Genomic DNA, 12500 nt, shown 5'->3' with positions numbered 1-12500 from the left:
TTAAATAATAAATAAAAAATTAATATAATTATTAAGAAAATATTAATAATAAGTAAATAACAAAAACACACAAATACATACACATGAATACACATGTACAAAATATGTACACACATCAATGGCGGAAGAGCATGTGCTTGAGTATATGTACATACGCAAATACGTAAATATATGTAAATAAGCTTCGGGTTAAAAATATTATAATTAATATAGAGAGAATTGGTGAGAGGTAAATATAAAAGAAAAATATATAATATATATATTATATGTAAATGGTAAATTAAATAATTAATTAAAGTAGAAGGTAAATAAATGATTAGTTGTTAACAAGTAAATAATAGACCGAGAAGCAAGTCAGAGGATACCAATTGTGATAAATACGTAATTTAAACATTAGAAATCAAGACCTAACCATGGAAATAGCCAATAAAAAAACTAGTAGGCGAGAACTCTAAGTAATTTGCAGATAATAAGGATAGACATATTACCAGACGTTATGGGTTGTAAATGTATGGTAGGTATGACTGCGGCGTTGTATATAGGTGTATAATATTCATGTTAAGGGCTGTAACTTAAGGGGCTTAGGGGGTAAAGTTAGAAGGGGTTTGGCAGTTATTGCGATAAGAATGATAAGGGTTGGGATTTAGGTTTTAAATACTGACACAAAGAGTGAGTATGGCAAAAGGGGGTACAAGAATGAGTTAGGCAAAGAAAGATGCAGCTAAAAAATGGTGGAGATAAATAGGTGGGGGTTCTGTGGAGGGGTTCTTTTAGAATGAATGGGAGACTATATAGTTCTGGTTGTAAATAGGGTGTGTGTAATTAAGGATCAAGTGAGTTGGTTGTGCATTAGTGTTATATTTTAGGGGTGGGTTATAGGTATTACTAGAAGGGTGAGAAGTTGCTTAAGAGGTGGGATGTATAATGTTTACAATTAAGTGAGGTTTCAGTTTTTTTATTTAGAAGTTTGTCTCTATCTCTAAAATTAGTAATCAGTAATTTTTCAGTTAAGTATAAATAACATGGGTAGTTTAGTGATTTACAGGTACTAGCTCTATTCAGAATTTCCCAGCTAATAATTGGGGTGAGGTTGTTTCGGGAAAGTAGTAGATAGTGGTTAGTTAGTGAAGTACTATTGGGTGGTTGGGGTTATTTAGGGAGCATTTATTCACTCTAAATCTGTCTTTGAACGTGGTGCTTGAGAGGCCAATGTAATTTTTTTTGTTTTCTGGGTCTTCAGCAGGGGCAATAGTTGCTTTGTAAACCACATTTGTTGAAAGACAATTTTGTTGGAGCGGGCATTGGGGTTTGTTAAGGCAGTTACAGTTATTTTGGCTATTTTTATTATAGTTGTGGTTATTTAGTATTTTATTGTGTTTTTTTTTTTTAATTTTCTAGATTAGTTGTGCAATTGTAACTAAGCTTAGTAAAGTTCTTATTAAAAATTTTATGCAGAATATTACTAGGGGGGAGTGATGATTAAGAAGCATGAAGAATTTTTTTTACCTAATTTAGTTTTTATCATATTATTATAAGGAGGGTTAAACCAGAGGACTTTGCGGGATCTGTTATTCCTGTTTGTATTGTTGGGTTTATTAGGGTCCAAGTATGTGATATTAGGGTTGGGATATCCAGATTCCTTTAAAGCATTTTCAAAGAAGGGTTTGTGTAGGTTAAAAATGCTGGAGTTAGATGAGTTTGTGCTAAGCCTTTTTTCTATTGATTTAGGGATATGTTTAATAATGTGTTTGTGGTGGTTGGACATAGGGTGTATATATAGGGGGCATATATTATTTTTAGTGTATGGTTCATAGGTAGTATTTATTAGGGAGGTTAAAGATAACATCTAGAAAATTTACTGTTTTTAAGTTGGAAGTTACTTCAATCTTTAGATCCATATTCTTCAATTCCCTGATAATGTTCTTTTTAATGCCTTCGCACTTTGGGTTTTCAACAATGATAAGGCCATCATCTCTGTAAAGTCCCACGTTGTTGTTGAGGATAAACTTTGTGAGATTATATAGGATGAGAAGGCCTACTAAGTCAGTGGCCTCAGCTGCATCAAAAGCACCCATTGCAAGGTCGAAGAAGGTAGGTTGGTCTTTTTTAGTCCATTGAGAGTCCTGGCTTAGTAGAACAGTTTTACGGCATTTCATAATGATGTCAGTTTCGGATGGTTGAATATCGGAGAAGGTAGAAGCAAAATCCAAGACAGTGTCAAAAAGGCGTTTAGTAATAGAAGGGTAGTAATTAATTATGTCAAATTGGATAAATGCACGCTTGTTCTTGTTAGGTATCGTTTTGAACCAATGGTGATCCTTTAAATTAACTGTTACTTATGTCGTTATAAATAAGAATAGCGTCTTTTAATTTTAAACCGTTATAAACTAAAAGAAAAAACGTATATAAGAATTAACACAGAATTAATATTTAATTATAAATCCATCTCTTATTATATACACTCCTACTAATTTAAATTCCAACGTCCTCTCCCTTACACTCCCCTTCTTTTCTACCTCCCCTTCATCTACGATTTTTCCATTCTTATTTTATATTATAACTTAGTCCATCTATGAATTCTGACGATGCTAGTTGGATATTTCCTCTCTTTGAGGATCTTCCTCTAGCTGAAACAATATGTAAACTCATTCTGGACTCACAGTAATAAATTTCCTATATACTCCTCTGGCTACACATTGAACACTCTAGTCCGTTTTTTTCACCACTGGTAAATATATATATATATGTTTTATTTTTATTACCGTTTTATCTGCTTGGCTACATATGTTTCCGATGTTGGATCATGTTTACGATCCGACAACTTCGTCAGGCCTCGCATATATATATATATATATATATATATATATATATATATATATATAATATTCAAGAAAGAAAACAGGCGAGTTGAGGTTGTTTTAATTCGGTCAGGATATTAAGTTGACGATGTGTTCGGTTTGAACTGTAAGTCTGGTATAGAAAGCATGTGTCATTATGAACGTCTCAAAAAGGAAACCATGAAGTTGTAACACACGCAGACACGTTCACTTATATATGTGTGTGTGTGTGTGTGTGTGTGTGTGTGTGTGTGTGTGTGTGTGTGTGTGTGTGTGTTTATTATAATTATTAATATTTTATATTTTAGGTGGACTTCGGTGTAACCGACCATGTCGTAATGATAGCCACTGTCCCGGTGAGTAAAATGTTACCTGTACATCATGTAAATACCCACCATAGTTGTCAGATATATGTAAATAATGTAAATAGCAACAATTCCGGTATGTAAATACGAGGGTCGTGCAATAAGTAATGCCCCTGACCAACTTTCAATTGTCTGATCTAGATGAAATTTTGCATGTGCAATGATTTATATCTCTATGGGTTACGTGGAAAATTACAGCTCTGAACTAATTGTGTTTTCTGTTTTACAGGTGTTTGAACTGAGTCAGGTGTGAAATGGAGCCTGTTGAATGTCGAGCAGTGATCCGGTTTTTGTATTTGAAAGGAGGCATACCACAGGAGACTTTCGATGAAATGAAAGAAAGTTATGGTGGTAATGCCCCATAGTATGGCCTTGTAAAACGCTGTCATCGTGAATTCAAACATGGCCGGAAGTCTGTGGAAACAGCTCCCAGACCTGGGCGCCCCCTTCTGCCATTGATGAGGCATCTGTCCGTCAGGTTGAGGCTGCCATTTTGGAAGATCGGCGTATTCGCCAAATAGCCCAAGATGTCAAGATTAGTACAGGGTCTGTTAAAACTATCAATCATGACCATTTGCATATGCATAAGGTGTCTGCCAGATGGATTTCCAGGTTGCTCACACCATTTCACAAGTGAGAACACGGCGAGTGCTCGAGGATGAAATTGGAGATGTGCCAAAAAGATGAGTCAAAGTTTTTCAAAAGACTGATTACACAGGATGAAACCTGGGTCCATCACTATGATCCAGAGACCAAAGCCCAGTCAATGCAGTGGAAGTACTTGGACTCACCACCTCAAAAGAAGGCAAGGGTGCAGCCCTCCGCTGGCTTACATGTCTTCTGGAACCAGGACGAAGTAGTGATGACAGATTTCCTGGCAAAGGGTACCACAATTACAGGGGTCTATTATGCTTCACTTGTGAGGAAATTAAGGGAAGCTATCAAAATCAAGAGGTGGAGCAAGATCAGCAATTTACCCTCCTCCTTCAGGACAACGTTCCGATTCACAACTCGCATGACGCCAGATCAGAAGCACGGGTGTGTGGTTATGAAAACCTGCCCCATCCTCCCTACTCTTCTGACATTGCACCCTCTGAGATTCACCTCTTCCCAGCCATAAAGTTGTTTTTGAAAGGAAAGCGTTTCCCAGATGATGCAGCTTTGATTTCTGAAGTCACGTCGTGGTTGGAGGATCAACCTGAGGTGTTCTACAAAAACGGTCTCCAGAGCTGCATCAAACGATGGGAGAAATGCATAACTCTGGGTGGTTACTATGTAGAGAAAGACTAATAACTGTGCCAAGTTTCGTTGCTCTACTGCTATGGGAAGTGGGTCAGGGGCATTAATTATTGCACGCCCCTCGTAGAAAGGAGAGTACAGTGAGAACCTTGTGATAAAAGCAGACAAAAGTATATAAGTCGTGTAAATAGCAACAACAGCAGTCTGAAATATGTAAGTAATCTATATAGCAACGACTGTGTTGTGACATGGATCGTCAGATATGACTTCAGGTTATAGATTTAAAAAGTGCGCAGAGCATGCAGAAAAGCGTATATTCCATTAACACGGACTTTTCCTTTTACTAGAAAGTCACCATTTAACAAGGCCCGAAGGCCACTCGAGGATAAGGGTAAATGAATGTTAGGTGGTAGTATAGGAGTTGTTAATGGTGTAAATTGGGTAGAATTTGATTATTTAAGGGGACGGCTCAACAAGAACTTGTTTACATTAGACTTGAAAACTACCATATTGTAGTCAACTGGGAAGCATGTCAGTAGAACAATGTGAGCGGGGAGTTCTAGGAAAGGGATCTCTGTTCATGAAATCTGCGTTTGGATTTAGACACAGATAAAGAGTAGAGGAAATTCTATATAGTAGTTGTAGCTAGTCGAGTGCCTCTTGTTAAAGTTTGGCAGGTGGGGACCATATATTGGAGCTAGGTCGAGCACTTTTAATGAAAATAAAGATAGAGTAGAGACAGGCTCTCAACCTCTCTTCTGGGAGGAAGAAGTTGCAAGGAAGGGAAAAGGACATCACCTACTAGGTTTCTAAGCCAGTTTTAAACTCTATCAAAGCAGGATAGGGACGCTGAACAACACCTGCCCAGACGTGGCAACAGTACTTAAACAAACACCTGCTATTGTAGATACGTATTGTTCCCTTCTACTATATTTAATAAATTATCTACATTTTCCCTATCCTATCGTTTTTGTGCAATATAACAAATAGCAGCTCGAAATGTGTAAAATTGTAAATAACACGTTCTAAGTAGTTTGCTCAATAGTAAGTGACGTCTAAATGTAAAGATAATCTTAATGGTCATATTGCAGCCTTGCTAGAAATTAAAAAAAACGCCAACAACATATTTTCTACGTGGTGTCATACTCATTAATGTTTTATACTTCTGCATATTATGGGAGATTCTCATCGCCTCCTTCACGGGGAAGCTTTCTGTTGTTGCTTTTAAGATCATAGTCCATGTTTTTGTCGAACTGTCGTCTTAATCAATCAATTTCAATTCATTTCAACGACGTCTCTAATCCTCTAAAGATGTTGTCTCGCCGTCCACTGTACAAACTCAGTAACCTTTATTCTCGAGTTGCCTTTGGATCTTGATAAGAGATGTTTTCACCTATGAACGATCAACAAAAATAAAATATTTCCATACATAAACGCGAAGTGTTTATACACGGTCTTTTATCTCTCTACATCGTCGCTTCACTTCACTGTTTCATGAGACGTTGCGAGCCTGCCTTTGTTTTATCGTTATTTCCATAGCAAGTGCTCGTCCGAGCTCCAATCTCTGGTCCCCTCGCTAATCTTTCACGAAAAACACCCGTCTAGCTGAAACCACTGTCATTAATTTTCCCCACTCTTTATCTGTGTCTAAATCAAAACGTAGATTCCTTGAACAAAGCTTCTTTCTTAGAAGTGCACGCCTATGGAATTCTCTTCCGTTTGCCTGTTTCCCACCTCACTACAACTTGGATGTCTTCAAGTCCAACATAAACAAATTCCTGATGAATCGCCCCCTTAAGTAAGGCACTTTATCAAATCTCCAAGACTAACTTTTACTACGATGCTATCCTATTGATTACTGTACACGCAAAACCCCTTATCCTCGAGTGGCTTCTGGGCCTTGTTAAGTGATGACCTCCATGTAAAAAAAAAAAAAAGAGACACGGGAATACGTTCCCTGTGTTTTCTTTAAAGTTTTATTGAAGAGAATGAATTTATGGAAAGAGGGATTACATGACTAAAATCATTTCCTTCGAAATGGAAGACTCAGAAAAAAACGAGATTATTAGTTTCTACATCATTTGCGTGTGCGTTCGTTTTACTTCCAATGGAGAGACTGACTGAAAAAAAAAACTTTGTTTCTCTCGTTCGAAAACATGACGTCATGTCATATTCTGATATCGTTCGATTGTTTTGTTTACGCAGTTTGACCTTTTCCCCCTGTTTCAACTCATGTCACCCGGTCTCTGGGTACAATTCTGTTTGCAGATAGGTCGTCGTGACATGGACTTAAAATGTACCACGTTAGAATTGACACTAGTGAATTTAATTGTTACTTATTGGTGTAGGGTCTCTACTGTGTAACTCGATGACCTCTCTTAATAAAAATGTTCATTTGCATCCAACTGACAAAATGGGTCCAGGTAGGTGATTTCTTCAATCGCTGCAGATTACCTGTCATTTTTTTTTCACTGACATAAACTACTGTTCATCTCTCTGACATAAGTTGCTGGTTCATTGGATAGTGACGTCGAAGTTTTTTTAAGTGGTTATAGTAGTGATGTAACAGCAGACATTTCTAAGTATCTCTTTGCACAATGGCGTCTCATTTTTAGATGTTTTTTTGTTTTTACACATTACATGAGCTGAGCCAGACAGAGATTCATAAAAAGACGCCTGAACCCAGTCAGTTCACATACTAAAAAAAAAATAATATCCACTACATATATGATTTAAAGCAGTTTTCAAATGGCTTAACATTTTCTGTGTGTCCCAAACGGACACAATTGATTCGTCATCAATTCATATGAAGTAATTAATTCTCTTGTTTTTTTTTTTTGTTTTTTTGTTTTGTTTTTTTTACATTTTCTTTAATTAGTAAAAATGAATTGCTGCAGAGGATGCTGTAAAAATTACGTTACCATATTAAGTAAGGTGTGTATCGAAATTTTGATTATTCTATAAAATCATAACTAGTGTTATAGATAGAACGTAAAGGTGCGATATAACAAACACTCTGATTGGTTGATTTATAACACGTATTAGGAAACAGATTTTTTAAAATAGTTAACGTTAAATTTGTTGGATATTATAGTTTTGGTTTTGTTTGTGGAAGGTTAACACTTTTAGATTATTTAATATGTCCAGTCATTTAAGTGTTTTACACTTAAAATATTAATAATGTTTGCTTTAACTAACTATTTATAATACACACACACACACACACACACACACACACACACACACACATATATATATATATATATATATATATATATATATATATATAGTATAGCATAGTATAGCATAGCATAGTATGCAGTTTCATGCAATTATCATGATAAATTCAATTTTACTAATATATTTGATCCTGATAATACTGTCACTTCATGCCAGACTGAACGTCAAAATGGTAAAGTGTAGACACATCAGCCTAGAAAGAAAGTAGCCATTGAGTTCGCGTTTCATGTAAAAACTGAAGCTGAAAGAAATCCTTATTTCACATATGAATTATCAAGATAACTGTTCGTAAAGAAAGTTTATTTCACTCCAAATAGTTACATATATTGCACACACACACACACACACACACACACACACACACACACATATATATATATATATATATATATATATATTGAAAGATTAAATCCATCTTTTGAACATTCCCATCTTCAACCATCAACTGACTGCGAATAACGTTTCCATGCGCATGGTAAGTTACAGATATCACATTTCCTGAAATTTGATATTAACCGACGCTTAACAATCGATTGAATCATTTCGAAATAATCAAACAGCTCCATGACAAATTGGAATGTTGTTAATTTTTCTGTCCGCATGAAATTATTGTCATAAGCATCATTTACAAAACTTGTTGGGCGCATTTTAAGCACAGCAGCTATTTTCTTTTTAGACCGCTGTGCGTATACATTATCACCTGGAATTAATTGCCGCTAAAAGATAACTCGACACTAACCAAAATTCGCCAATGTTAACTTCACCATAGGATTCAATCTTATGCCAGATTAAATGCAAATTATTTCAGGAGTAGGATGTTAACGTTGACGTACTACCATTTTGGGTCAGAGTGGACTTTGAGATAATGGTAACTAAAAAGCCATTCTCCACTTTCACCCAAATTGGTGTTATCTGGTGAAGTATAGGAAAAGCCTTACCTATGGCACTGAAGTTAAGTAACACTTGATTATTAGTCATTATCATCATGACGGGCTCCTTGCCCGGACCAATGTGACTCTTCCTCTCTAGAGTTTCTTGTCTTCCATCAGCTGGCTCAGATCTTCAGGTTCACAGTTGGCGCCGTGTGCTATTTGCTGGATGTACGTTGATCTAGGTCGTCCTTTGCTTGCGCGTCCGTGTCGTGGAGTCCATAGCAATGTATCACCCACCAATTCATGCTTGCTCCTCAGATAACGACCAGCAAAGCGTAGGCGTCTTTCTTTGATGGTATTAGATATGCCAGGTAGGTTGCCATAAAGTTGCTGCTTCGTGGGATGATTTTGCCAAGATATATTTAATACTGTTCGTAGCACACGTGTGTATGTGCTGTCTAGTTTTCTTTCCAATCTTTTGATCTTTATCTGCATGATTAATCTATTAATAGAAAAGTTATTCGTTTTATTTGTTAGGAATTTATTATTTACTATTAAAGCAACACTATTTCTTAAAGTAATTAAGATCTCTTATATTTCAAAATAGGATAAATTTCGTACTTATTATGTTAATTTTCAATTCTAAACTTATGTGTACAACCCGCATCTAACTACTGCTACACTTTTCAAAAGTGCATCCACCCCCGAGAAAAAAAAACATATAGGCAATAGTTTAAACAGTAACTGTTAAAAAAAAGAGGCGGACATCAAGATATTATAGATCGGATAGTGAGTAAATCATTTAGTGTTGATCTTGGTAAGGGTCGAACTAAGTGCAGGTAGAAGTACACGAAGTTTGGGAAATCAACCGCTTCCAACCAGGGGTAGAAATGTCATGTAAGATCAGATGAGGTTCAACAAGTCAAAGTAGAATGAAAACAGAGACGTCAACCGAGGTGGCATGATGTCACGAATATTAATGCTGATGGGGGAAAAAAGGCTTGAGTTCAGTTTGTATATCAAAAGCAATGCAGATCACCAATAATTCTCTAATGGCGAAAGGGATATTTTGATAATCACCGATCAAATGCCCCTAAGATCTCCGTCCGCTATGTATACCAATTTTTTCATAAAAAGTGGTGTTGGGACGATTAATTGGAATAGGGAATCAGAAAAATCGAAGCTATTTGAGGTATTGGAATCGATATCAATATCGGAGAAATTTGTGAGCATTTTCCGATGCCAAAAGCGATTCCTTTAATTACCTTTTTCTATTTGATATTTTTAAAACAAAATCTTCTACTATTGGTAGTAATAATAAAATAATCTATAGTCATTGATTTTAAACCACGAGTAAAATTAAAATCTATAGATCATTTCTTACAATATGTTTTTGCACATTTAACATTTGTTTTTAAATTAATCGAAGAAAATGACAATTTCATAGTTAAATATTTGGAGATTTATAAAGAATCGGAATCAGTAATTTTATCCGGATCGGAAATTTAATACGGAATCGATAATTGTATCGGAATCGGGAAAATACTGGAATCATCTCATCACTAATAAGATAGCTAATGTTATAGCTCTGTAAAACGGGTTACAACGAAAAACAGAATGGCAAAATAAAGTAACAACGTGTATTGCCAAGCATACAATAGGTGGGTCGCTCGTAGTGGCCGACAAACGACGTAGGTTGGTCCACCGGATATCGGTTGATATCTATTTGCTTCCCCACGTAAAACAGAATGCAACACAAGGTCGTTTTTTTAATGTGAGAGAAACTAGCTCCCATGAAAGGAGGCACTTTGGCAGTTTGCAAAAATAAAATTGCCTTAGTATAGAAGAGTTTCCCCCCTCCATTGACTAAAGACAACTTAATTTGAGTGCAGAATCTGAGCAGACACCGGACTTCAGCCACTAGTCCAGTACCTTAGCGTAACCGGATATTGACTGACACCTTACGGCTTAGTCTTCCGGTATTTATTGACATTGCAATAGTCTGTTAGTAGGTAAAATAGGTTAGTTCCACCGCAACACATCCCTCCCAAGCTGATAACTCTGGACGTTGTATCAGTATTTTTACTCTTTGGGTGATTTTCCTTTTCCTGCCCGAACGTCATGGTTCTGGTGTGATTTGGGGAGGTTCAATATCAAATGTGCCGTAGACGGTTTCCATAGTCTCTACTTCTTAACATAGGTTACTCCGCCACAACAGTTAGTTAAGACAATACTAGCCCCTCTATTTCATGTGTTAACTAATTTTCTCTGAAAATAAACTTAACACAAAACTAGCAACGAAAGTCTTAGTCTCCTTTTCTATCCGTGCGTAAAAACCTTTTGATTAAACGTTACAAAGATCATCTGACCCCACTTCTACAGGCCATTTTATGATTATGCATCCTTCAGCTTTCATTCGTATTTTATCACATTTCTTAGGAAAATAATACTTTTTTTTTCAATTTTATTTTTCAGTTTTCTACCTGGTCCAAATGAATGCAGAAATGTTGGTGATTTAATTTGATTTATTTTAAAGATTCTTCAATGTTAATTTTCTCTACCTGCTTCTATTCTATCTTTTTCATATTACAAGTATGAATATTATAAATTATTACGTTACCATATAATTTATGTAAAAATCAAATTGTTAGCCTGTCTCGGAAAGATGCATTTTGTGAAGTATATGCGTCTCTGTTTGTCGTGTTTTCTTAGGGAAAGGATTTCAATTTCATACGCGTTGAAAAACTGTAATAGAAAGTAAGCTTCCGACACTTGAATTTCAGACATAAAGAGTCCATTTTCCAGAAAACAGATATAGACATAGCCGAACAACTATTGGTTCGCTTTGCTAGAATTTTAAGCTGAAAGTATCGATGTTTTGATATTCTGTAAGATATATATATATATATATATATATATATATATATATATATATATATATATATATATATAAACACTAGCAGGCCGCCCGGTCGTAAAATACGCTTTAATATGATATTTTAATTTATGCAGATTACGTATGTATTATTATAGAGACATCAATTATTGGCTTGAACCAAATATATAATAGTGAGATCAAAACTAAAAAATATACATATATGCATTGGGTGCCATCAGCTAGATTCGAAACCAAAACATACAACTCCCCGCCCTCATTCCTTAGCCTGTGAACAACCACACTCATACGCATATACATATATTAGAAAAAGTATGACAAGTGAATTTTTTTATATATATATATATATATATATATATATATATATATATAAATTCTCCTGTCATACCTTTTCTAAAAAATGAAATCGCCTGATCGTGGAAGACAAGATACAAGCAAGCAAGTAAGGTCGATAAAGTTTTATAATTATATAGATTACGTAATTATTTTTACATTTTCCTTAGTAATTGAGCACTCCGTTGGGATTCTCTCTCACTAATTCACACACACACACACACGCACACGCACGCACACACACACACACACACACACACAAATTACAATACAAAAATGCGAACATGAAAACTAATATGCTTAAGCTTAAACATGGAAAAGTAAAGGATTAGTTGTTAAAACTGGAAAAGAAAAGGACAAGATATTCTAGTAAAAAATATAATAAATTTATAACTTAAAACATTGCAGCATTAAGAATTGATTATATTATGTTGTAAATTGAATTTTTTTAAATTCTTAAGGCTGCAATATTTTAATTTAAAAGTTATTATATTTTCTTTTCCAGTTTTATCACCTAGTCCTTTACTTTTCCATGTTTAAGCTTAACCATATTACTTTTCATGCTCGCATTTCTCTATTGTAATCCATGATTTTTCCAGGCTTCCAACAAATTCACTTGTTCTTTGTTTAATTTAAGTCTTTTTTTATTTGCTCCCATAAACACACATGTAATAAGAATATACGGCACTCGTCTGCTTTCAATAAAATCCCCACAATT

General features: G+C 35.3%; 1 protein-coding gene across 1 annotated transcript in view; it reads left to right on the top strand.

Annotated features, from left to right (window-relative positions):
• The window catches only part of LOC145245621 (uncharacterized), a 128984-nt gene that overhangs the window by 91370 nt on the left and 25114 nt on the right, over positions 1 to 12500 (top strand). Inside the window, exons 14-15 of the mRNA XM_080107188.1 lie at positions 3146 to 3193; positions 7320 to 7370. Coding sequence (XP_079963314.1) covers positions 3146 to 3193; positions 7320 to 7370 — 99 coding nt within the window. The remainder of the gene's footprint in view (positions 1 to 3145; positions 3194 to 7319; positions 7371 to 12500) is intronic.

Source organism: Euprymna scolopes, chromosome 23, assembly GCF_053919585.1.
Source record: "Euprymna scolopes isolate OS-2025 chromosome 23, ASM5391958v1, whole genome shotgun sequence".
NCBI lineage: Eukaryota > Metazoa > Mollusca > Cephalopoda > Sepiida > Sepiolidae > Euprymna > Euprymna scolopes.
This window is presented reverse-complemented; position numbering and strand designations above follow the sequence as displayed.